Consider the following 27091-nt stretch of genomic DNA (forward strand, 5'->3'; position numbering starts at 1 on the left):
GCAAATGAGGGCGCGGCTTATGCTAATTAGCCGCAACCTCATTTTCATACGAGAATAGACGCTGTGCGCACAGCGTCTATTCTACTAGATTGGGGGTCTCCCAACTGCCACCCCCCGCAGCGGGACAATGCCTGCCGCGGGTGGGACAGCGGGACAGGACCCGAAAATCGGGACTGTCCCTCTAAAATCGTGACAGTTGGGAGGTATGGGAATGGGTCATGTTGGAGAGTATGTGTATGTATGTATATACAGGGCCGGATTATAATGGGGGCACAAGGGGTCAGTGCCCCTGGGCCCCCCTGTAGCTAGGGGCCCCCTGTGGTTGGCATGTATTTTTCAAAAAAAATATACATTTTTTTTTTTGCTAAAGGTTTTGGGCATGGGAGTGGGGTAGTGCAGCAGCTTCACCTATCTGCCAATGTGACAATGATTAATGGTGCTGAGCATTGGGAGCCAAGTGTGCAGTGCATTACTGAGAGTTGACTAAGTCCCATGACAGTTTGTACCAGAGGGCAGAGGCTGAGACGTTTGTGCTGAGCTCTGATTGGTGGAGCTCATTACATGCTTCTCAGGCCCATGGATAACAGCAGCCTAGTCATGGGAGGGTTTTTAATCAGAGGCAGCTCTGGGACTGTGAGGTCTCCTACAGAGTAAGGTACAGAGGGACAAACACAGGCTTTTCATGTGGTATGTATGTATGTATGTATGTATGTATGTATGTATGTATGTATGTATGTATGTATTTATGTATGTATGTATATATATATATATCCCCTGAAGTTACCCATTGACCAAGTTTATACTGCCTTTACTCTGTGTTTTGACAGTGTAATATTCCCCCATGCAGTTTGCGGCCAGTAATGACAAGTGCAAGGGGGCCCCCCTGTCTAAGGTGCCCCGGGCCCCCCGAAGGCTTAATCTGGCACTGTGTATATACATACCTGTACTGTTACTTGTTACCTTCCTGGCTGTTGCACAACAATCCAAATCTATTCCTAGTATATGCAAGTGTACCTGGCCAATAAAGCTGATGCTGATTCTAAAGATACCTTTTCATAAAACAACAGTCAGACCCTGAGACTCAGATATGATACAGTTTAGAGATCAGCGATTCCTTGTTATTGCAAACTGTTAACACTGAGCGCTATAATAAAATATATATTACATCAATATTTAATAATAAAGTTCCAGGGGAAAAATCTGAATGAATTCCTTAAGATAGGGAAACGTCTGCAATGTATTTCTTGCTTCAGTGTCACACAACATGCTCTACTACTAGTAGTACTACTACTGAATACTGATCACAAAATAGGGGGAAAGACAAGAGTAGGGAAGACCATCGAACATCGTTAACGCTCAATCACCGTTGGTTTATGTCCGATGCAGAATGATACATCGATGGCACAGAATAAACGAGCCGTTCCCAGAAAGATTACAGGGGTGTCAATCGATGGTGTCCTGTTATACAGTGATTTGATGACCATCGATGGTACTGACAGCTACGACATCAATGTGGCAGCCACTGGTATTGAACACACCGATAGCCATCTGAGAAAGAAGAGGAGACATCGACTCCGATTGCGCATGCGCATAACTACCACCGGGCGCGTCCCCGAGTCAGTGGTGCCAAACACGGGCTCGCCCTCCCTCTGTCCCACTTTGCGATTGGTCGGTTCGTATATCAGCGTGGTGACGTTGCCAGCCGCTCTAGCCTGCGATTGGCTCTCTGCCGCGAGCTGTCGTGATTCAAACAGTAGAAGCGGAGCGGTCGCAGTGTGAGGCGGCGGCGGTGTGTGTACAGTATATATAGCGCGTACGGGAAGCCCGAGCTCGCCAGTAAGGTAAGGCCAGGCCGGTCACCCGTGTGCTGCCTGTGAGTATCCGGCTTGATAGCGTCAGGGGGCAGATACAGGCTACACGTCCTATCAGCCGCTATACTGAAGTGTGTGGTGGGATCTGTAGTCACACAGTGGCAGGAATATTCTGCCCATACCTGCCCCACTTAAGGTTTTCTAGTGCCTGTGGCTAACACCCCCCCCCCCCCCCCCCCCGTGGTTGGGTCCCAAGTACTCCTTCCGTGGGCCTGACCCCCCCCCCCCCTTCCTCCCTTCCATTCTGGTGTTTCTGTGGTTGTGCTACCCACCTTCCCCACCATATGCTGCATGTGGCCACCCTCATTACAATAAATGGTGGTCAGTGGCACCTTGGTTTTATGTCTGTTGCTGTCCACAGAATGGCTTTCTGTGTACTTACTTTGTAATGTAAACACAGGTGTGCTGTGGCTTTATGCACATTTGTTTTTTGTTTTGTGGTGCTTTAAAAAAAAAATACAAAAACTATGCAATTAGAAGTAAAGCTGGGTACACATTAGATGACACTGCAAACAATACAATGTCATTCAGGATTTGGGGCAGCATGTATGGTGTAATGGTTAGCATTGCTGCCTCAGCACTGAGGACATGTGTGTTTAATTGCCACTATGCCCTAACTGTGCAGAGTTTGTCTATTCCCCCCCCCCCCATTGCTTGTGTGGGTTTCCTCCCACAATCCCAAAAATGATATACTGGTAGGTTAATTGGCTGCTAACAAAATTAACCCTAGAATGTGTGCATGTACCTGTGGTAGGGAATATAGATAGTAAGTTCCACTGGGACAAGGGCTGATGTGCGTGCTCAAAAATATTCTCTGTAAAGTGCTGTGGAATGTGTGTGTGTGTGTGTGTGTGCGCTATATAAATGACTGGTAATAAATACATTTTCATTGACCTCCTGATCAGTGCATACACACTGAGCCTTTTTACAAAAGATATCTGTGGCCAAATCCAGCTGTATGGTGGACTATATCCTCAGCCTGAGCTGCGTATAAGGAGGACATTGCTAACGACTTGGGGTAGCCCACATCGATAATAACAATATAGTTCATACTCACTAGATGAGAAACACGACAGTGATATTAGGACTGGTTGTTTTTCCATATTGTTTAAAATGTCATCTAATTTCTACACCGCTTATGTAAGGTAAAGTTTATCTTCTGAAATTTAGACTTCAGGAAAGAGGTATAATTTGTGTTCAGTTTACATTATTACTGATGTTGGAATGTGAACTGCGGAAGTGCTAAAAGGCCTAGCAGTAATAATAGACGTGCATGACGAAATTGTAACGCACATAATGGGGGATTTTATTTATTTTCTTTAATCAGTAATTGAAACAACTTCCATATAACTGAAAATCTTTGTGTGGATGTTTATTATCTGCTTATAGTGTAACTTTCCATGCATTTCTCTTTCTGTTGTGTACATCCTGCTGGATTTCCATGATGTGTCACACAGCAGCCCTGGCTTACACACAATACTTGTTCTCGGCTTTTTAGAATGAGTCTGCAAGTCTTTATTGATGAGAATCTCCGCAATGACATAGCAGCTGAGTCGTGTGACTTCCTGTTTACTACTCCTCAGCCCACCGGCAGACCCTCCATACTACGTCCGTCTCAGAAAGACAATCTGCCGCCCAAAGCTCTTGTGAAGAGCTCCAAGGTACTTTTGTGTCCTGCCAGGTTCCTATATTGTCATCCAAGTTCTGTTTGTTAGTGTGTAGTAGAAACACAGTGTATTTGACAAGGGTCTGCACTGTGTAGCTATTCCAGGCTGACAGGAAACTATTATCTGGCGTGCATGCATGAGTTTCCGGGAGTGAACTTGTAACTCTGCCTTCTAGGTAAGTTTCCAGACCCCAATGAGGGATCCTCAGACTCGCAAGATTGTAACTCCCAGCATTACTGGAAAACCACAGAGCGGCTTCACTCTGGATGACTGTGCCCTGGCGCTGGAGCAGCTTCACCTCACGCTGTCTGACACTTCTTGGTAAGACGCTGCTTTAATGGATGGACCATTACTTTTACTGGGCATTTGGGTTTGTTACTGTGTTTCTCTCATGGTCTTGCTTAGAATATACAGGTTGACTATCCCTTATCCATAAACCATTAGGGGGCGTGATATGTAACTGGCGCTGCTGGGGGCGTGATATGTAACTGGCGCTGCTGGGGGCGTGATATGTAACTGGCGCTGCTGGGGGCGTGATATGTAACTGGCGCTGCTGGGGGCGTGATATGTAACTGGCGCTGCTGGGGGCGTGATATGTAACTGGCGCTGCTGGGGGCGTGATATGTAACTGGCGCTGCTGGGGGCGTGATATGTTTTTGCTAAACATGTGCAAAATAATTATTGCTTCAAATTCAGTGCCTGGGATAGTACACATACTGTATACGCAGCCTAGCGAACCTGTCTGAATCAGACCCTTTGTTTCATGATTTGAAACCTTGTTTCATGCACAAATAAAATATATTTGTGTATTAAGTTTTTTATACAACTTAAATGCAAGGTACCTAATTAAAATATAAAATACGGAATAATCCTTTATCCAAAATACTTCTGCTCATGAGCGTTTTGGATAAGGAATCTTTAACCTGTACTACATGCGTATACCCTCTTTGGGGGTGTAGGACATGTTGAATGTAACAGATCTATTTGTAATTAGCTCATTCCATACTGTAATGCTGCTTTTCCACTGCAGAAACGGGTAAAGACGCGGTATTGTTAAATGGGACTTTAAAACAGGTCTGAGCCTGCAACTCCTTTCCCACTGCATGTTGTAAACTGTATATTACTGGTTAATTACTGTTTTTGTACCATTCACATTGAACCCATTTTGAAAGGTACAAAAATGGTAATTCGCCAGTAATATACCACCTGTCCCCTGGTATCTGTCCTGCCCCCCTCCCCTGGTACCTGGCAGCAATCCAGCGGTGTGCCAGGGCTCCTAGTCAGCAGGTCCCCCACTGATGCATGAAAGCCTCATGCAGGAGGAGGCTGCAGCTGGTGCACAGACAGCGGGGGCACTGGGGATCTGGGCAGGTCCGTGCTCAGGAGGAGGAAGCTGGTCCATTAGGAGATTGTCATTTCATCGGTGGGGGGTTCCCTGCCGCAAATGGGAACTAGTGGGTTACGATCACTACATATGTAATGCACCGCAAATTAAATTTGTGCATATTTAATGAGCGGCTCCACTACTTACCATTCGCGGCAGGGACCCCGCCAATGAAATGACAATCTCCTAATAGACCCGCTTCCTCCGCTTGCTCCTCTTGAGCATGGACCTGCCCGGATCCCCAGTTCCCCCGCTGTCTGTGCACGAGCTGCAGCCTCCTCCTGCATCATGCTTTCATGCATCAGACCCGGACCTGCGGACTAGGACCCCTGGCACGCCCGCTGCCTACCATGCTGCCCCGGATAGATCTGACAGGTACCAGGGGAGGGGGGTACCAGGGAACCCCCCCTTCCCTGGTACCTTGAAGCTGGTACCCCCCTCCCCTGGTAAGGGCCACCAGCTGCGGTGTACTAGGGGAGGGAGAAGACTAGTGTGGGATCTTAAATACTGTTTAAGACACTTTCCCATTGCCAAAAAAAGTGTAGGACCCTGCTTTTTACCCGTTTAACAAATACAGGTATTTGTTAAACGGGTAAAGCACCCTGAAGCTTTCCCACTGCAACTCTACCCGCTTAAAAAGGCTAAAAAACTAAAAACTAATTTACAGTTTAAGAGCTGCAGTGGGAAAGGGGTATTAGCTGGCAAATGTTAAATTTTTAGTGGATTTGTCACTCTACCTCCATGTTGTAGACTTAATAATACTATTTCTGCTCTTCCTTTCCCTTTTTATTGATCAGTCTTAATCCAGAGGGGACAACAAACGTTGTCACATGTGAACCCACAACCGTCCCTGGTGATGACACCACAGAGCAGAGCACGGGCGCGTATACTATAGACTTTGATCAAATTAACGAGATCAATCCATTTAAAAGCACTAATAAAATGCAGAATTCTCCAGTAAAACTGGACACTGTCCCAACAAACTCCCCTGAGCCACTGGCTGACTTGGAAGGTCAGAACTTATTGGAGGAAGAACCTGTTACTGTACCTGCATGTGAGGATGTGGCGTTGATGAAGGCTCACCCACCCTCTATAGATTCTCCAGTTACCGTACAGTTTTACACAGGGAGTGATACTTCCAATATTTCCAATAAATCTGCTTTAGATGACACTATTCCTATGACTGCAGAATCCAATGTCGTCCTAGAAAAAACATCAGACCTGCCAGCAGGTAATGATCTAGAAGAGAAGCTTGTTCCAGCCTTGGCGGAGGCTTGTACCACAAATGGCAATACCACAGATGAGGTTGTGGACTCCACCAGTGGAGAGGCTGAAGTCTTGCACTCACAAGTTCCGCTTTCTCCCCCAATTAAAACAGGATCCTACAAATTTGATCCTGATCAATTTGATACGATTGATCCATTTAATACCGGCGGCTCAAAGCTTCAAAACTCCCCCAAAAACATTGGCGCAGAGGACTCCAATGCGGTTAAACCAGAACCAGCAAATCTGGAATTTGATGCGATTGATCCATTTACTACTGGTGGGTCAAAGCTGCAAAACTCTCCAGTAAAACCGGTTTTGGAAGTTGACAAATTGGTTACAGCTGAACCAGCAAAGTTGGATTTTGATTCTGGTAAAACGGAGGTGAATGATCCACTTACTACTGGTGGGTCAAAGCTACAAAATTCTCCAATAAAACCGGTTTCTGACGAGAACGTGGCTAAAGCTGAACCAGTGAAACTGGAATTTGGTTTTGATGGCGATGCTCCCGTGCAAAAACCACCACCTAGAAAACTGGGAAAGAAACTTGGTGTCAAACCAGTACTAAAAAAGAAGCCTGTGGCCCAGGAGCCTACGGCAACAAAACCAATGGAGCAAGAGGCGCCAAAAGCCCCAGAAGACGAGATCCTTGTCCCCAAAGCTTCCTACAACTTTGACTGGGATAAATTTGATGATCCCAGTTTTAATCCCTTTGGTAGCGGTGGATCGAAGCTTGGTGGTACTCCAGTCTCAGAGCCTGTCAGAGAGGCACCAAGTATGGCGAAAGAGGACAATCCACCTAAACTAGATGCCGCAAGCATGTCGGGCGCAGAGACTGATGGTGAAAAAGCATTACAATCCGAGCTCCACGAAAAGTGAGTACTACCTCTCTGCTTATATATGGAACAGGTTTTGTGGTTCTTGCTGAAGCTGCATTCCAGATAACATGCTAATGGAGCCAACGGGGATATGTATAGAGTTGTAAAGTGGTCAAGTTGTCCGCAGCACCCAATCAACTTCTACCTATAATTTTATAGAATGTACTTGATATATGCTAAAAGTGGATTTGTTACTGATGGCTTGACCACTTCTCTAAACTTTAGAGGTTGTAAATCTCCCCAAAAATATGTGCTGGTAATGGCTCAGATCGGAGTTCTGGCTGAGGTGACTGATTGTAATCCATCACCTAGTGTTCATTCTAGCTCCCTGCTTCTTGTAAAATCCTTGTAGTTCCCACTTCCTGCCAGTGGTGTCACTCTCTGCTGTGGTACTTCAAGAACAGTCTGGTATGTATCTCATTGAACAATTAGGGATGATGCTGTTGTCCCAAAAGTTGCATAGCTGTCTCCCAGAGATCCCCGGGGTCTCTATTTTCAAGAGCTCATGATTCCTGATGGTGATCCACTTGATTCCAGTCAGAAACAGTATATTATCTCTACCGATTTTTAGTAATAGAGGTCAGCTCAAAAATAAAATTTCTTCTTCAGGTTCCATGGTTCCCACAGGGTGACATCGGGGTTGTAGGTGGATCCAGAGGACCCCAATGTCACCCTGTGGTTACCATGGAACCAGAAGAAAGAGTTAACCTAAGGTAGGTCTACCATAACTCTCCTTAACACCTGTATAGATCCATACATTTAGGGGACAGTGAGGTCGTGTCTTCTCTCTTCTGTAGTTAGCACTAGTGTATAATATTTACTTTTATATCCGCATAGGCTGATTTTTGCTGGGATCTTAATCTTGGGTTTCTGTAAAGGTGGCCATACACACGGAGATTTATCTGCAGATCTGTTTGGTTGGAGCAAAAACATGGTTATGGATGAGAGCAAATGACAGATGACCATTTGCTTGGAAATGCTGGAAAACTGACAAACTGTCACTCATCCATAACCATGTTTTTGTTCCAACCAGCCAGATCTGAAGATAAATCTTACTAGTGTATGGGCACCTTAAGAGTGCACTCTTTAATCACTTAGAAGCCGCTGAAATTCAATTTATGCAGAAGGCTCCCTCCATTTTGACAATTCCCCCACCCCAAGCCAGATGTATGAAGCCTTAAGGGCCTTTTTCTGGTTTACACGCTACCCTGCGCGTTCGCACGGGGAAGCAATTTTTTCCTTGTGTGCATTTCTGCACATGTACAAATGCTGGGTGCAAGCGGCCACGGGGAGTTCACCATCCCGTTCGCATCCACCGGTGCGGGCGGGATGGTGAACGGCTGTGCCCATGGCAATGGCGAGCGTTTCATGGGCATTCCCATGGAAACTAGAGTGCCGGGGTGCGGAAAGACAGCTGACTTCACGGGATGTCAGCTGCCCGCCCTCTTCCACCTACAGGGAACACACAAAGCTAAGACACCAGAGTGTCTGTCTTAGTTTTGAGTGTACCCTCCAAATCAAATCCTTTTATTTATTCAGGCGGCTGTGCGGGCGGCACATTTAATCCACACGCTGCATTGCATGTGGACCAGTTCTTGTATTCCCCCCCCCCCACACCCTTCTTGGGTCCTCCTTTTTTAAAATATGACCGTTGGTGATACACAGTGCATCGGTTGGGTGACCTGGAGAACTTGAACTGTCAGTGGAACTGGTGTACCCCAGGTTGGAACCACTGATGTATTTGTGATACAAAGTTATTGTCTAATGCAGAGGTTATCATACGCTGCCCTCACGGCACCCCAACGGTCCAGGTTTAAGTATATCCATGCTTGGATAATTAGTACCTCAGTCAGTCTGGTTTAACAGTCTGTGCTGAACCACGGATATACTGGAAACCTGAACTGTTCGGGTGCTTTGAGAACCTCTGGCCTAGTGTATTATATGCTCCATGAGTGGCAAACTTCTTATTTCTACATCTTGTGCTTTGCTAAAGGGAAGTGCCACAAGCTGATGTCGTGGAGCAGAAGCCGGCTGAGATCGTACAGGAACACAAGGTGAGGAACTGCAAGCACTTACTCTAATCATATGGGAATGTTAAGCCCCCAGGCACTTCTACTTATCGGGGATACATTACTTGTGCCACGTGTACCAGCATTCTAAGGCTGGGGTCACATAGTGGCCAACCGAGTCCCATTCAGCTGGACCCACTTGGTTGGAAGAGGCCTGCGCAGAGGCTCCTATGCGGCCGCCCACACATACGAAGCGAGACCGCAAACGATGGGTCCTACCACAGCATGCTGCAGTTGGGCAGACTGTCGGTACTACCGGCTTCAGGATACATACATACGTATCCAAACAGTGAGGCTGACGCTCTGTGTTCCCCTTGAAATCCGGTCGGCAGTGGCTGGGTCCTGTACTGCAGGATCCGGCCACAACTCTGTATGGCCCAAGCCTAACAGATTTGCTATAGATTGGCAGGTAGCTAAACCCTACTGTAACCCTGTCCCTAAGCCTTTTCAGGCATGTCCAAAGGGTGGCCCTCCAGCTGTTAAACTACAAGTCCCAGCATGCCTTGCCATAGTTGTACTTGAGGACATAATTTGTGTACCTCTGGTCTTCATGAACTTTGAATGGATTGTCCACTTACCCTGGTGATGTAGCTTGACAGTCTGCCTTACCATCAGTTACCTGGCGTTGCACAGGACAAACTTCAAGCTTCCTTTCTGCAAAACCATCGCAGCTGCTACCTTTGGGGGGAATTTAGCAGTCGCCTCCTTCATCCGTTGTTGGCCCTTTTCTTGCCTCCTAATGCAGGAGGTTAGCACAGTTAAACAGATTGTCCTGCTCTGTCCTGGGAACACTGCATTTACAGCACCCGCGGCCAGCTCTGAAGCCCTACTTTACATGGGCTTATGCTCCCACCTCGGTGTGTGCAGAAATCTGCGGTAAATGCAGTCTCAGGTGTTCATACAAAACACTTGATTAGCTCTGACTCTAGAATCTACAAAAGAGACAAACACATCCACTATCTTAACCTTCCTAGGGTGTTACTGTAACTTTCCTTGGATGAGACTTGGGCATTCGATATGGGTCAGAAAAGACCCGAACACCCTAGGAAGGTTAATATTTGCAGTGACTTCTATGCTGAATGCTGCATTTTGCTGTCTTCTTGTGATGGCAGCCAATGAGATTGCCGAAGATTACAATTATGGCTACTGATCTCATCACTTAATATTTGGGATCCATCATAACTTATAGGTTCTGAGTATTCCTTAAGTTAACTCTACTTAAGTCCTCTCCAAATGCCCTTTTTACATGTATTTTAGACACCTCCATGTTCCTACATGTAATGACTTTGTGCGCTATTCCTGCGCCTACAGGATCCTACATATAAAATGTTCATAGTATGTTCTATACAATGAGACTAAAGTTGCATATACATACTCCTCAGGTAAGCCTAAAGGTGCCCATACACTAGTAAGATTTATCTTCAGATCTGGCTGGTTGGAACAAAAACATGGTTATGGATGAGTGACAGTTTGGCAGTTTTCCAGCATTTCCAAGCAAATGGTCAACTGTCATTTGCTTAATCCATAACCATGTTTTTGTTCCAACCAGCCAGAACTGAAGATAAATCTGCATGTGTATGGCCACCATTAGAAACTCTTCCAACAATTCTGACCACTTTAACAGGTGGGATAAAAATATTTGATTTTTGCCCTAAGTGTCTCTAAGTGATCTTTGCTGATGGGGCTAACAAACTCCATAGGGGGCCTCTGCGTGGTCTCGCAATGTTGTGATCTGAAATTGCTGCAAATCGCATAATGGAATTACAAACTGTAAATCGTTGCTCTTGGTGACACTGTTCATGCGGTAACAGGCCATGCACGGGGAAGCGTTGTATCTGATGTATTTTCATGCATGTCCCTTAATGTAATGCACATTCTGTTGCCAGGTTGTGGATGCTGCTGTGATCTCGGCCACCGAGGAAAAGCCAACTTTGGATGCCAATGACCAATCCAATGAAAACTATTTGGAGTTTCCAACACCTAAAGCGATGCCCATCGATATCCTTGGAGCACCGGAATTCGATGACTTCAGACCGGCAGAGGAGTGTGACTTCATGTCTGCCACTGATTGTAAGAACATATATCCGTATTAGCTGTGATGCCAGATGTGTCCTCCCCGCCCCCTCCCCCCCCCCCCCCCCCTCCCCCACAGTGCATGTTTTGCAGGTCTCCTCACAGAATCACAAGTGAAATAATTAGATTCACCTGAGGCACTTTTAAAATGTCAGGGAGTACTGAGTGCACCTATCGGGTGACCTGGAAAACACGAACTGTGTGGTGTCCCGAGGACCAAGTTTGAGAACCACTGCTCTAGTGGATTGTGTGCTTGTAGCCCTGTCACTCCGCATGGTATGCAGTCATTAGGTCGACAGTACCAATAGTGGCTGACCTTTTTAAACAGTGTAATGATCAAAATATGAACAAGGTCAACTTGAGTTTTTCATAAAAAAATTTTTGTTACCGACTTGTTTGTACTTTTACAATCCCAGTGGGCATATGGCGAGACTATAATAGTGTGCTGAGTGCAGCAAAGTACTGTGCCCGAGAATGGCACACTTATATAATGCCCGTGCTGACCTGTCAGCAGACACCCCAAAAAATTACAAACTCAAGTTGACCAGTTTTTTTTATATTTATTTTTTTACTGGTGCTATAATGACCCGTACCACACCACATATATGTGACTGGTTTCCTGCTATGATAGAAACCGAGTAACTGTGTTGGCGTATGTCTGTGGTAGGGGGATCTCTCTAGGGCAGAACGTAATATATGCCATGGTAGAACGGGTGTGGTTCTCCGGGGGATCCCGATGGTCCGTATCCTGACGTTGGAATCCCGACTGCCAGTGCTCTGACGGGGGCGAGCGCAAAGGAGCCCCTTTTGGGCTTGCCACGTTGTGGGTTTGGTGGCTCTCTTCGCTTGCCACAGGTTCTATTCTACTTCTATGAGGGTCATGGACCCCCACAAGAGAGAATAGCTCCTGTGATTCGGTATCCCCCCTCTTGGAGGACCAGCAGTTGGGACACCGACTGTTGGGGCGTCATGTGGTAGACCCTGATAGTACTCTGGACTGTTTCTCACCAGTTGTAAGGTTCTGTTTTGCCTTGCAATATTGGTTTAGGCTTAAATATCATTTAGTTTCGAAGAGGGAATTGGGAGGCTTATTTAGTGGTGAATGTTTTGGGTGTTTGGATGGGTTTCTCTGTTGCTTTGAGACATGTGCATATGGTTACATGTCTGTGTGCAGCAGGGGCTTTTTATTAGTCTAAAGCAGGCATGTCCAAACTATGGCCCTCCAGCTGTTGTGAAACTACACATCCCATGATGCATTGCCACAGTTTTGCTATTAGAGAATGCTAAAACTATGGCAAGGCATGCTGGGATGTGTAGTTTCACAACATCTGGAGGGCCAACGTTGGACATGCCTGGTCTAAAGGGAATGTTCTCCTGTGCGTGAAGCATCAGTTTGTTATATAGGCTCTGGTTGGATGAGTCTGGTGTATCCTTGCACTAGAGGGATGTAGAACATACAGCCATCTGAAGGCGCTGCCCCCCTGCACTGGAACAACCTCCCGCCACCCATCAGGCTATCTAATTCCCTTACCTCCTTCAAGTGCTCCCTCAAAACCCACTTTTTTCGACTAGCCTATCCCTCCTCCTAACCTCTTGATCCTCCTATCCTGCCTCCGTTCCTACTTATCCTATTGTATTTCGTTCGTCCACCCACCTATTTTTAGTATGTTAACTCTTATGAGCAGGGCCCTCCTTCCTCACGTACTCACCCTACCTCATTACCTCACCTGTGCTCCTGTTCTTCCCTTCCTCTACTTCATCTTCAGTCTCCTTGACAATTTTGACACCTACTTCTGAACTGATGCTGATTTTAGTTCTACCAGCTATACCCCTATTTATACTGTATCTTTCAACACACCCTGTACGTTACCTTGTAATTTGTTTTTTTGTTTGCTATGTACGGCGCTGCGGACACTTTGCGGCGCCTTATAAATAAACGTACTACTACTACTACTGGTGTCCCCTTCTCACACATACAGATGAGCTAAAAGTTTATTAGTGTTTTATGCCAGAGACCTACTTCGAAATAGTCTGTACAATGACCGTTTCCTGCACATGGTGTCATTATTAGGGTGCACAAAGATCCTGAATAGAAACACTGTTTGTAATCGATGTCTGACATTCTTAGCCTCACAAACTGCGCAAATGTTCACGCCAGTCTGTGCTGCATATAGAGTGTTTCCTGACTGGACTGCAGCCAGGTGGTGGCACCTCAGACCCACGTTAGTGGTGGTACACCTTCCATAGGCTGTAGTTCAGGTTTCTATTCCTCTGGTGTCCCAGCAAGGGAAGGTGGTAGGTCCATCCCAAGGACACACTTAATATTGAAAGCAGCCTCTAGGGGGGGGTTTCTTGTTCCTTATAGAACATACTTCAAAATCTTCCAAACATTAATTAAGCACGTTCTTTGTGTTCTCTGCAGAACCTTTTAGGTCAGGCTCTGTGCCCCATTCGTACCTGAAGGGGGTCTTCCTCTTTTGCTTGATTTACCATCCACATGGACTACATTAAAGAACAGTAAATTGTGTTGAGACTGCTAGGCAACTTGCCCAAAGGGTAGTGGGCTTCTGTTTACAATAATTCTGGTCACATGATAAAAACCATAATCCATAAAACAATTCCTTTTGGCTGTCGACCAAATTGGGATGGTCTAATTGTGGTTTATTTAACCCTTTTGAGTGCCAAGTGAATTTGTCAAAATAGGTGTGAAAATTGCCAAGCAAACTTTTTTTTATTCATCATAATAAGCTGTAATGTTCTGTTGGAAATTGTTTTTTTTTTTTTTTTTTTAGCGGTCATTTTGAACATCTCTCCCAGATGTTGGCACTCAAAGTTAATTACGTTAACTCTTTTATACCACAATCTCTTGGGAGTTATTGAGGTGTAACATTTGCATGCGAATGAAGCCTGTTAGAGGATGGGGTGTTGTGGAGAACATGTGATACTAATCCTGCTTCCCTGCTACTTTACTTTGCAGATGAGGGATTTGGCCAGCCAATAGAAATAGACTATCTTGAGAATTTTGGTGGCACTTCAGTAAGTAGTATTTTATTCATTACATTCCCTCCCCCCCCCCTCCCCTTCTTGCTTTTGGTCTCATGCCATATGATTCTATTGCATTCCTCCTTCCATTGTCCTTTAACTCCTGCCCCATATATTTGTCTGGCTGCTTTGACATATGGACCTTTGGCATTTACCCAGCTCCTTCTTTTGTCTCAGTTCAAAGAGTCGGCCCTGAGGAAGCAGTCTCTGTATCTGAAATTTGATCCTTTGCTGCGCGAGTCTCCGAAGAAGTCTGCTGTTGCCAACAGTGTGTTGGCGGAACGTGTGCCCCTGCAGAGCAGGTAGGTGTCACACCATGTGCTCATACTTACCAGAAACCGAAGGCTCTGAATTAACTGATTCTTATCACTTCAGTTCAGATCTCTTTGGACGCTTAAACGAAGCTGCTTGCCCTAGGCGACCATGTCTTGAAAATGAAGAGAAACCGGAAGGTCTCGACCTTCTGGGAACTTTCACAGTTTCTGTAAGTATGTGACCAGTCGCATCTCCCTCAGGTGTGGCAGCGTCTGTTGTCTATGTTGTGGCTACTGTCTTGTAATGTTTACCCAGGTGACTTGTTAAGTGTTTGAAGCTACTGCAATACTCTTGTAAAGCAGCCAGTGAGCTGATGTCCCTCCAGGTAGTGGCTGTCACTTTCCTCTTGGCTGCAGTAACTTTCCCTAACTCTGTTACCATAGTAGCTGTGTGTTTAGAAAGCGGGTTGTCTGCTGCGGTGTTCAGTTACAAACACACCCGACCTGTCTAAGTATTCACCTCCTTATTCCATAGGACACTGTTACCTTAATCCCAGACATCACAACCAGTGTCCCAGCCGCCGATCCTTTCCTGCTGCCATCCGATGTGGGAGCAATTGTTGAAGTCCTCAAGTACAGCCAGAAAGATATGGATGCGGCTATAGAGAACGTCCGGTTAGAGGTAAGTGCCGGGTGGTCTGCCAGATCTGATACTACAGTGTGATGCTGCTTGTCTGATATGTGATCTGCTCTAAAGGAAAACGGTTAACTCTGAGTGCAAAGTGAATTTGCCAAAATAGGTGTGAAAATTGCCATGCAAACATTTATTCCTCAGAATGGCCGGCTATGTTTACCTTTTTTATATAGAAAAATATAATCTGTTTTATTTGAATTTATATAACAAATGTGAGCGCCGCTGGCATTTTGTAGCAGATGTTTTGCACATCTCTCAAATGTTGGCTCCTTAAAGGGTTAATCATAACACTATATAAAAAAATCAACTCCACACCGACGTGGATAGTGGGGGTATGAAAAGGTCGGAGGACGCGTACCGCCACCCCTCACCGCCTCGCTGCGCTCGCCACGCTTCGGGTTGGCGTTGTTTGTGGGGTGGCGTTAATAATGGGGGGCATTTAAACATAGTCTTAAACCATCAGGGTGGGTGTACAATCAAAAATCGGGTCTGGGGGGGGCATTTAACATAGGAATCAGGCATCTGGGTGCCTTTACAATTAAAAATCGGGTCGCATCGCATGCGATCATATCGCATGCGATTTTTGGTTGTCCAATGCCCTACGATGGAAATCGTGGGCGCCGTGATAATACACATGTACCAAAAAAAAAAGGTCAGTCCTTACCAGTTACCCTATGGAGAGTGTAGTTTCAGTTAACGTATGATTTAGAATGGGTAAAGGGATGCTGTGGCTACCCACAGGTAGGAATAGCAGAAGAACATTAGGATTGTCAGCATTTTGGGAATACGGTTGCTTCTCTGTGAATGCGGTTGCACCAATGGCAAGTCTTGGCCAGTCCCTGCACCTTCTGATGCGTGTATCCTGACCTCTGCCATGTGAAAACTCCAGGCGCCCTGCTCAGATGCAGCAGCGGATCACAGAAGACTGCGGGAAGTGCAGCATTGGTATCACTGCATATAGCTGCTGTGTGTACCACATCCATCCCCTGACTGCTCCGCTGTCTTCGTGTCAAACTGACTTCTAGTAATGGTTTATTAACGCTTACCTGGATAACCTCCAAGAAGCATATTGCTATACGTAACCCATGGGAAACAATGACCATCAACCATCTGCTCCCAAAATCATTTGGGTAAATTGGTTAACATTTATGTATTCCTTTTGTCCTCCTTCCAACCTGAAAGATTGGACAGATAAGGAGCCAGGCAAATGTGGCAACACTTTCATATGTTTACAAATATATTGTGCATACAGACCCTGCACTCTCTTGGCACTCCTTACATCCATTTGTTGCTCCCATCTCTGCCTCCATCCTCCTATTCTCTCCCTCCCATCACCTTATCCTCCTTTCCATAATCCCTCTCCATATTTACTTATACATAGTACCGCCATCATTCTTCCCTTTCTCCGTTATGGCTTTCCTCCCCTAAATCTTCCATGCCTCATCAACCTCCTGCATTAGTGGTTGTTAACTTATCGCATTATCGTTACCTGCCATTTGTCTATCAGCCATACTTATTAACGTCTCCATCTGCACATCTCCATCTGCACAATCTATTATCTTATTCCTGGAAGCACACCGTGAACAATTACTGGGTGTCTTTATTATAATGTACTTGGTCCCCAGAGCATGTACAACCTCCATAGAAAGCATATCTGTCCCATAGCAATCAGTTTATGGGTTGTTACTGGGAGTATAAAGAAACCCCCTTTGCTTGCATCCTTCAGCCTCCGATGCTCATAATGCATTTTTAAAACAGTGTGTAGATCTATTAATGGTTTACAAATTTTGTGTGTGTGTGTCTGTGTATGTATAATTTTTTTTTTTTTCCCTTAAGGTTCAACAAAAAGAATTTGAGGTTTTGGAATGGAAGAAAAAGCACGAACGTCTCTATCTAGAATATGTTGAAATGGGGTGAGTTATAAACACACATTGTTGTGGAGGCGCCTGGTTTACATAGAGGGGTTCGGGTTTGTTGTATCACTTTTATTAAGGTGATTTCAGGCCTTCTAAAAGCCTGTCGGTGACTGTTGGAGATGCAGAGACTCTCTTAGCAGTAGGCCCACCCCTGTGGGTCATATAAGGACCAGAGACTCTCCCACAGCAGTTTTGGTGCTTACATTACACCTGCTCAGTCACTAGCCTCTGTTGGCGGTTTCAAATATTTTCCTATACATTCTCTTAATATACATTGTCTCCCACTCCTGTGATTTTTTTTTTTTTTTCTGACTTGTTGGCTAACTGTCTGTCTGTTTCTTCTATAGGAAAATTGTTTCTGAATATGAAAGTACAATCACACAACTGCTGGGTAAATATTTGGTTTTTCCCTAAAATGTATTCTGGTACAATGTCTGGTTGAGATAAAGATCTTTCCTAGGAAGAGAACCGTCTATAATGTCCCTCTGCAAGCATGTATGGCATCTGTGTTAAATGGCAGAATAATCTGTCCACGGTCACCCCTGAAGAATTTGTTTGGGTTCCAGGTGAAGCTTGTTTTGTATAATTGGGATGTTTGGATGTTACTTGCAAATATCAAAGAAGGGCCTTGTTTTTGAGACCCGGGTAGTGTTGGTGCATGGGGTCCCAGAGATGCTTGCAGACGTATCTTGTACCAATAGAGATGCAAAAGTGTAGCCTTACAAATGTGTTTTAAGGCTACCCCCAAATGTTATACTGCACCACTTTTAGTTTTTATAGAAGTCGCCGGGCTCTCGTTTAACCCCTTCACGACATATGACGTATATATACGTCATATGTCGGTTGGGGGTGAATCAAGCCAGCTCACGGAGTGAGCTGGCTTGATAGAGAGCAGGTAATGGCTGTATATTACAGCCATGTCCCTGCTCTCACGGCCACGAGCGGCGAGTTCGCCGATCGCGGCCGTTTAACCCTTTAAGCACCGCGGGCAAAGCGCCCGCAGTGCTTAAATAGCTGATCGGAGGGGGGGCGCCCCCCTCCGGCGCCGATCGGGGCCCCCCGCAGCGCAATCGGAGGGTGCCGATCGGTTGCCATGGTAGCCAGGGGTCTAATGTAGACCCCTGTGCTGTCCGTGTATTCATACCTATTACATCCTGCCTCAGGCAGGATGTAATAGGAAGTGAAAAAAATCACTACGTTCAGCCATAGAGCTCTATGGCTGAACCTAGTACAGGCGATCGCGCCCCCTAGTGGTCAAGTACACTAGGGGGCCTTGTAGTAAAAGTAAAAAAAAAAAAAAAATAAAGTTTAAAAATAAAAAAAAAATAATAAAATATTAAAAGTTCAAATCACCCCCCTTTCCCCATTTCCCAAATAAAAATAAATAAATAATAAAAAAAATAAACATATTTGGTATCGCCGCGTTCCTAAAAGTCCGATCTATTAAAATATAACATTAGTTATCCCGCACGGTTAAAGGCGTAAACGGAAAATAATCCCCAACGCCAAAACTACGCTTTTTGGTCGCATCGCCTACCCAAAAAAAAATAGCTAAAAGAGATCAGAAAGTCGCCCATATCCCATAATGGTATTAATTAAAAAGTACACTTCAGCCCGCAAAAAATGAGCCCTCACCCAGGTCCGTAGGTGGAAAAATAAAAAAGTTATAAGCCGCAGAACATGGCGACGCGACGCAAATTCGAAAAACCGTAACATTTTCTATTTTTTTTTTTAGTGGTAAAATGTAACGAAAACTATATAAGTTTGGTATTACCGGAATCGTAACGACCCATAGAATAAAGATAACCCATCATTTTAAACGAACTATGAACTCCAAAAAAACCGTAACCAGCGCAAAATTGTGAAATTGCGTTTTTTTTTTTTTTTACCCCACATTGAATTATTTCCTGATTCCCCAGAATATTATACGGTATAGTAAATGGTACCATTAGAAAGTACAACTTGTCCCGCAAAAAAAAAGCCCTCATGTGTCTATATAGCCGGAAAATTAAAAAAGTTACGCTTATTTGAACACAAGGAGGAAAAAAAAAAAAAAAATTACCTTAAAAGGCAATGTCGTGAAGGGGTTAAGTAATGGATCAAAAGAGTTGAATTTTTTTTTTTATCTGTATATGCACAAATTCCAAAATAAGTTCCCCAGATCTATGTACATACAAATTTGGGTATTTGTTTCCTAGCACGGCCCCACGATTTTTATCTCATGCCATCGTATCGATCTGATCGCATCACATGCGATCAGATCCGATTTTTAATTGTACAGCCACCCTGATGGGTGATTACTATTTTAAATGCACCCCCATTGTTAACGCCACCCCCACTATCAACGTCAAACCAAAGCGTGGCGAGGGGACGCGGATTACTTCACATGTATTCTGCGGGGCTCGCTGCGCTCTCCACGCTTCGGGCTCGGTGGCTCGCCACACTATATAAAATCACCTCCACGCCGACGTGGATAGTGGGGGTACGAAAAGGTCGGAGGACGCGTACCGCTGCCCCTCGCCACGCTACAGGGTGGCGTTGATAGTGGGGGTGGCGTTAACAATGGGGGTGCATTTAACATAGTAATCACCCATCAGGGTGGCTGTACAATTAAAAATTGGGTCGCATCGCATGCCATTGTAATAGCATGCAATATTAAAATTGTACATTGCAGCTCTTAAAACCCTAAAATTGGTTCCCATCGCATACCTTTTTAAGTAGTGGTATACGATGGACGCCGTGCTAGGAAACAAGTACCCAAATTTGCATGTTGGGAGTTGGCTGTAAAACAAAGTTTCTTTTACAATATTGTCGTATTAGAAGAACCAAAAACTTGTGTTGTCTCTCTCCTCCCCCCCCCCCCTCCAATTGGCCCCAATGTTCAGTTAGCACGGCACCAGCTGCATTTTTACAGAAGCCTGGACTCCTTCAAAACTGCTCGATACCAAATAGGGTGTGAAATGCGCTGCCTTTTTCTGCATTTTAATGCAATGGCAACGTGCACCCTTTGCAGCTAATTCACCCAATACCTTTTTTAGTGTTATGATTTTTTTTTTTTTTTTTAAATGCATGCAAACAAATTCTGATTTTTCTTCTTAAATCTACAATAACCTTAAACTTGGAACACCATACCAAATAAACGCTGATTTTAAATTAATAATTCAGTCTCGTGTACACACTGAGCAATTCCTGGTACGGGTTGAGTATCCCTTATCCAAAATGCTGGGGACCAGAAGAATTTTGGATAACTGATTATTCCGACTTTCAGAATATTTTAATATTTCAATGATGTATCTTACATTTTTATGTTGTACAAACACAAATATATTTTATTGGTGCATAAAACAAGGTTTCAAAACATGAAACAAAGTTTGTGTACTCTCGGGTACTAAATTTGGCACTAATACGTGCAAGAAAATGATTGCTTGGCATTCTGTTGCATATCATGTCCCCCTGTAGTGCCTGTTGCATATCATGTCCCCCTGTAGTGCCTGTTGCATATCATGTCCCCCTGTAGTGCCTGTTGCATATCATGTCCCCCTGTAGTGCCTGTTGCATATCCTGTCCCCCTGTAGTGCCTGTTGCATATCCTGTCCCCCTGTAGTGCCTGTTACATATCATGTCCCCCTGTAGTGCCTGTTACATATCATGTCCCCCTGTAGTTCCTGTTACATATCACGTCCCCCTGTAGTTCCTGTTACATATCATGTCCCCCTGTAGTGCCTGTTACATATCATGTCCCCCTGTAGTGCCTGTTGCATATCATGTCCCCCTGTAGTGCCTTTTCTAGGTCACCCAGCATGTGCACAGGATGTACTCCTTATTGACTTACGGTGCATACACACTGTACAATGTTTTTGACCAATTTTGTTTAAAGACATTTCCTTTGACTTGGACGAAAGATGTTTTTGAAAGATATCCAAATTGAGCTGCATGCACAGTTGACTAACAATCTTGTTGAACTGGTGGGTATGCGCATCCTCATTGGTCACTATCTTTCGTCCAGGACCCTGGGTTCAATGGAAATGTCTTTCAACAAAATTGTACAGTGTGTATGCACCATTACACATTTTAAAAGATCCACAGGTGGAGCTTATGTCGCTTGTGACTCTGTGAGGAGACCTGCAAAACATGCACTGTGTGGGGTCCTTAGGCCCGAGGTTGAGAACCACTGACCTAAACCATCTGACCATTGTTGGAGTTCATCTGAGTTCAAGTGCTCCTGCTTGTACATGATCTACTTGAGCCAGTTACTGTCTGGCCGCCCTGAGCACTGATTAGTGTGTACCTGGCTTGTGTGCTTTACATTATACTCCTTGTTGGGGGAGCTAGTTGCTATGAATGGAAACGCTTAGATGGAGATAGTGGTGAAAGATTGTTAGGCTGATGTGATGTCTGCACGTGGAACTCCAATAGCTGGTGGAAGTGATTATTCTCTGGGGTGTTGCTGGGGAAAAAGCTGCCAGAAGCAGATCTCTTGTACAATAAAATAAATACTAGGACCTTCATACTACGGAGCCACAGTGGGAAGTATGGTACTTATACTGCAACACTAACTGTACTTGCTGGTCCTTAACCAGGAGCTTGGTCCCCTCTTCCGGTCTCTTTTTTATGCTTTACATGATCCAGTTTGCATAGCGGTGGTAAGGAGTCCTGCAATTTATTTTATGCAGCTACATTTTTTTTGTTCTTCAGAGGATTCACAAAAACACAAAGAAACTGCCAAACAAGAGGTTCAGAAGGTCCTACAGGAGAAGCAGCAGGTGCAGATAGACCTAAACTCCATGGAGAACTCCTTCTCTGAGCTCTTCAAAAGGTTCGAGAAGCAGAGAGATGTTCTAGATGGGTACCGCAAGGTAAGTGTCACTTAATACATCTCCCTATATGGTGTATGATATTGGAAGTTATAAATAAAAGTACATGGGGGTGGCTATACCTGAACATAGCACTTGTGTAGTATGTGGATTGCTGGCTCTTGGGCAATGATTTTTATTGACCAATATCGTTCATTTTGGCCCTTTTTGTTTGCTAGATCTCTTTTTGTTTTTCTTCAAATTGCTCAATGTGTATGCACCACGTATTTCATCCAGAACACTGGGGAAGTTCTCGGTGCTTACATCGGCCAGTGTGTATACACCCTTATTGTCAATGCTCTATGCTAGGGTTCTATGGTAATTATATAATAAGGGGAGGGGCTCTGTACTGCCACAGCCTAGCTACTTATAAAGGGATGTGCTACCTAGCAGAGACTTGGTACTACAACATAGAAATGAAGTAGGTGCACCATAAATCCATTTTAATAAATGTAATTAAAGATCATATATGAGGTTTTTGGCCTAAATTAGCCATCCGATGGGTTCCTATCATTATGAAATACTAATGGCTGTATGGTGCACCTGCTCGTGTCTGTTGGTACAGTTTCGGCGCACGCAAGTCGTTCCTTCAGGCATATTTCCATGCAAACCTGTTCATCTTCAAAGAAAAGCGCATTCCATTATTTTTTTATTTTTTTGTAAAGCGATCACCATGTACTTTAAGTGATATAAATTTGCTTATTAGAGAATATGGAGTAAACTTGAAGGCTAAATGTCATTGTGATCTTCCCAGAATGAGGAAGCCCTGAAGATGTGCGTGGAAGATTATCTTGCACGGATTAAAAAGGAGGAACAGCGCTACCAAGCACTGAAGGCTCACGCGGAAGAGAAGCTCAATCGGTAACACATGGGATAAAAAGATTCTGACCCAAATGTCCCGGGAATGTAGTGTGTGGTTTGGGGGCAATGTGGATAGTCGCTACAAATGAAATTCGACTGACTGTTCCCTGCAGTGATGCCTTATTTTTTTATTTATTTTTTTCCTCAGAGCAAACGAAGAAATTGCCCAAGTAAGAAGTAAGGCCAAGGGTGAGGTGGGGGCCCTACAGGCCTCTCTCCGTAAGGAGCAAATGAAGACGCAGTCACTGGAACGCTCCCTGGAGCAAAAAGTGAGTGTTCCCTATTATAATAGTTACTGCTCTGTGGGGTTACCACGCAGTGCACTTGTTCTATGCTCAGGGGATAAGTGATCATTGGTGCTCCCAGTTGTGCCTGTTCCATATCCCATACTCTGTGACTAGCATGTTAGTCACAGGGCTATGGGGGTAATGTGTTTATAAGCTGTCAGCATTTGAACACCTGTAATGGTAAATCTCCCCTGCATTGTCATTCATGTAGCGCAATGTACTCTATGCTACCATATGTATGGGATTGGTGCACACTTGGCCTCTAAATATGGCAGTCACCTCTACAGCGGCCTTCATGCTGGGCGGCTCAGGTTATGGGGTGTAATGAGTGCAGCCGGCCTGAACACCACAATATAAACCTCCTATTTCTCATTTCAGGGAAAAGAAAATGACGAACTGACAAAAATCTGCGATGACTTGATCTTAAAGATGGAGAAATATTGAGCCTCCTCCTGTGTACAGCACTTTATACATGTGGTCTCCCCCGTTATGTTGAGTCTTGTGTGTGTCTTTTATATGTTAACAACTAATAAATAGAACATTTTAATTTATTGCTAATGTTGTTCTTAGTACCTGTGGCCATTATGTAACTATTAACCCTTTCAGGTCCAACGTCTAGTCAGGCTCTACAGCCCTAGCGCTAGGAGCAAATCCAATGGTGAGCCACTTTAAAATAAGATCCATTAATATCATTCAACATTCAATGTAGACCATTTTTGAAAAACAAATTATTTTTTTTTATAATTAATTGAAACCAAATTTGGACTGCAAATGTGTGTCCAAACAGTGGCACTGTTGTGAAACTACACATCCCAGCATGCCTTGTCATAGTTTTAGCAATACTGTGGCAAAGCATGATAGAACTTGTATTTTCACCAAAGCTGGAGGGCCATAGTTTGGAGTTAGTTCCAATCACTGCCCTACCAGACAGTGCTGCCCGCACGTTTTGAACTAGATAGCATCGCATCTAGTTCAAAACGCAGGGAGCTTTAGCATGCATTTTGAACTAGATGCAATGCAATCTAGTTCCAAACACCCAGAGTTTATTGCTCCGTATATGGGCAGCATAAGAATATTGTTTCTGATCTGTACCCCATTGTACTGCTGTACTACTAATGTACAAGTGGTAGGGAATTCTAAAATACGTGGCAATACACTGAAATATAAGTGAATATTCAACAATCTTAGAGCCCTACCTGTCATGAAAGAAGTCAATTGGGTGCAAGGTTTAACCCAGTTACAGATTACTGTGTTATCATTGCTCTGGTGGTCTGTCAGAAACTCCTGGTGGTTTTCCCTGTAACGGTTTTAGGTCACCTCAGACCTGCTCCGGATGCATGACAATACCGGTCACTTTCTTGGTCTTTCAATTAAGTAGCAAAACGCAGAAAGCTGGAGGGATTTAAAATATTTGGGGGTTTAACCCTTTGAGTGCCAAGTGATTTTGTCAAGAGGTGTGAAAACTGCCAAGCCTACCGTCTTTTTTTGTTTGTTTTTTTTTCATCAAAATCACCTGTAATGTTTACTTTACATAGGAAATATTTTTTCTATTTATATTTTGAGCAATGCTGTCATTTTTAGTGGATATGTTGCAGATCTCAGATGTTGGCACTCAAAGGGTTAATTTGAATTCCCGCTTGTATCTTAGTTTTGTCTAGAATCCATAGACTAGTCTCCTTATATTCCACTAGCCTAATCTGACGGGGTGACTGCTTCCGTCTGTCAATCTATCACCGTTTATTGCTGTTAATATACCACTGCTGCTTGAAATCTGTGCATTGGGCTTCATCCTTTCCCCTTTCAGGTGTGGATGGATAGGTTGATGTCCACAGGTAAGTCGTTGACGCCCTTGCCTTACAGACACGCTTGCTCTGCTGCCCCCAGGACAGTTGCTTTACCATCCAAGTAGACTACGATTGGGGAAAGGATGATTAAGAAAATGAGGAACTCAAACTTGTATTGGCCATAAGTGTGTTTACCATGGTCATGGAAACCTTTTTGCTTCGTTACCAGGGGTTACCTACTTGTTGACAGGGGCAAACTAGATAGTTGCTAGAGATCCTACACATGCTGAGTAGCTCTATCCATCTGACCAGTAGGACCTCTGGTGTTTGTTACCTCCAAGGCAGTGGGCATACAGACTGTCAAACCTATTGGAATCTGCAGAGACCATGCATTGCCCACAGTGCTGGCTCCCTCAAGCCAGTTTGGGCTGCAGTGCTATTGTTACACCACTGCCCTATTGTAGAATGTGCATTTACTATCTTTCACCACTAGAGGTCAGGCACGTTATGTAGTAGAAACTGTTTAAAAAAAAAAAAAAGCTTTATTAGATGGCTGGCGTGGACATTGTAGCGGCAGTGTAATCTGTGTTGCACTCTTTTGCTCTGTCTGATCTGCAGTTTATGCTGGCAGCCTTATGAACGTCTGCATCAACCATGGCCTTTAGCAGGTGAGACTCCTGCAATGCTTTGTCTGACCACTGATCAGTGTGAGGAGAATCTCAGCACTTCCTATGGTGCTTTGCACAACGTGGATACTTGCACATGCAGCACTGGTCCAAATGTAATCAGCAAAATAATATGCACACGCTAGCTGTAACCTAAGTGATTCAAAAAACTGGACACCATCCTTGTAAGAGGAGGGCACATGATGGTAAAGATGTAGAGGAGACCAGAAACAAACTGTTGTGCGGGTCTTGTGTAACATCTTTGGCCTGCAGTACAGAAGTAGATAGTGTAATACTATTATGCAAAGAAATATAGGTTGTAGTACAACCAAATAGTATGTAAATTAATCCCGTGCGAAGCTGTGATTGGTCACTAGTATACAGATAAAATGGAAACAAATTGAATCTGTCGGTATGAGATCAAATTTGTCTTTAGAATGTTACTATTTCTGCAGTGTTGTGAAGATCACTGGACAGCCACTAATCCCCTGCTGTGGGGTGTTGGGGCTTGTTACAACTATTGATGATGATGATCACTGATGGAGGTTTGGGCCCTGTTTGTTGCCCATGGTTACCCACTGACACACTAACAGGTCTGACTGTACAGTGAACAGTATCTAGGGTTCAAACTCTGATTTGCACACAGCCCTTGTCTTGTCCCAAATGTTTTCCTACAGGCAGCCAGCCTTAATGGCCACATATTATGTAATATCTGCTCCTTAGGCTCATACAAGTATACAGTAAGCATCTTTCACCAAGCTCACTGTCAACATAAATTTGGCTCCAATCTTACATAAGGATAAGGTGCCGTTAGCAGAGGAAGAGTGGGGGTGCATGTAGGGACACAAATGGTGGAATTATTACAAAGCAATAGATCTGAATACTGGTATTCAATGTTTGCCGCTACTTTTGAAGATTGGAGTTGCGTCCCTTGCAGTGTATCAGGTTGCCCCTTATGACTGTGGCTGTATTTGGTAGTGACTGTCTTATGAATTTTCCACGCTAACCACCAGGTGGCACTGCTACACTGCATTATGTGCAGCTTCAAAGTTAAAATGATAGAGAAACAGCACATTGCACTGTCTGCTCTCAATACAAATGATTGTGGGTTTGGCATGATGGCTACTGTACCTTATCGTGATAATTTACACCAGCGGTTAGCAAACGCGGTCCTCAAGGCACCCCAACAGTCCCGTTTTCTCTGCTGTACGCAGATGTTATACTAAAACTGTCTGAGATGACTATTTCACCTGTGCTTAAGCATGGGTATCCTTAAACCTGAATAGTTGGTGTGCCTTGAGAGCTGGCCATGCCCTCTTAGCGACTGAAAATGGGGTTGTGGTTTGCAGCCGCAATATCCCTGTGAGGCCACGTTCCTCCTAGATGGCCCATGCCCCTTTTCAGAGGTGTCTCGATCCGTGGGATTTGATAGTTGGGAGGTACACAAAGGATATATTGTATCCCCGGGCAGTGCATGGAATTGCATGTGATACATGGCATGCAAAATGGCCGCACATTATGTATTGCCGG

General features: G+C 44.5%; 1 protein-coding gene across 2 annotated transcripts; it reads left to right on the forward strand.

The window, feature by feature from the left end:
• The first annotated feature begins 1629 nt into the window (after nt 1–1629).
• On the forward strand, nt 1630–23663 carry TACC3 (transforming acidic coiled-coil containing protein 3). Of its 2 annotated transcripts, none has more exons than XM_083150660.1 (16): nt 1630–1873; nt 3370–3532; nt 3714–3859; nt 5720–7060; nt 9057–9117; nt 11019–11202; nt 14183–14241; nt 14425–14549; nt 14623–14731; nt 15037–15183; nt 17032–17108; nt 17459–17502; nt 21807–21967; nt 22719–22825; nt 22974–23094; nt 23491–23663. In XM_083150660.1, the coding sequence occupies exons 2-16, from the start codon at nt 3371–3373 to the stop codon at nt 23554–23556; spliced, it is 2910 nt and encodes a 969-aa protein (XP_083006786.1). In that variant the 5' UTR covers nt 1630–1873; nt 3370; the 3' UTR covers nt 23557–23663. The 2 variants fall into 2 exon arrangements, with proteins under 2 accessions (XP_083006786.1, XP_083006697.1); XM_083150571.1 differs by having other exon boundaries at nt 1631–1841.
• Nucleotides 23664–27091: the final 3428 nt, after the last annotated feature.

The sequence above is a fragment of the Crinia signifera genome, chromosome 1 (genome assembly GCF_055691185.1).
Source record: "Crinia signifera chromosome 1, ASM5569118v1, whole genome shotgun sequence".
NCBI lineage: Eukaryota > Metazoa > Chordata > Amphibia > Anura > Myobatrachidae > Crinia > Crinia signifera.

Excerpts from the sequence above, each read along its gene's own strand:
- TACC3 (XM_083150660.1), top strand. The coding sequence starts at position 3,371 with ATGAGTCTGCAAGTCTTTATTGATGAGAATCTCCGCAATGACATAGCA. Across the intron at positions 15,184-17,031 it reads TAGAGAACGTCCGGTTAGAG|GTTCAACAAAAAGAATTTGA; the intron begins GTAAGTGCCGGG and ends TTTTCCCTTAAG. Across the intron at positions 17,503-21,806 it reads TACAATCACACAACTGCTGG|AGGATTCACAAAAACACAAA; the intron begins GTAAATATTTGG and ends TTTGTTCTTCAG.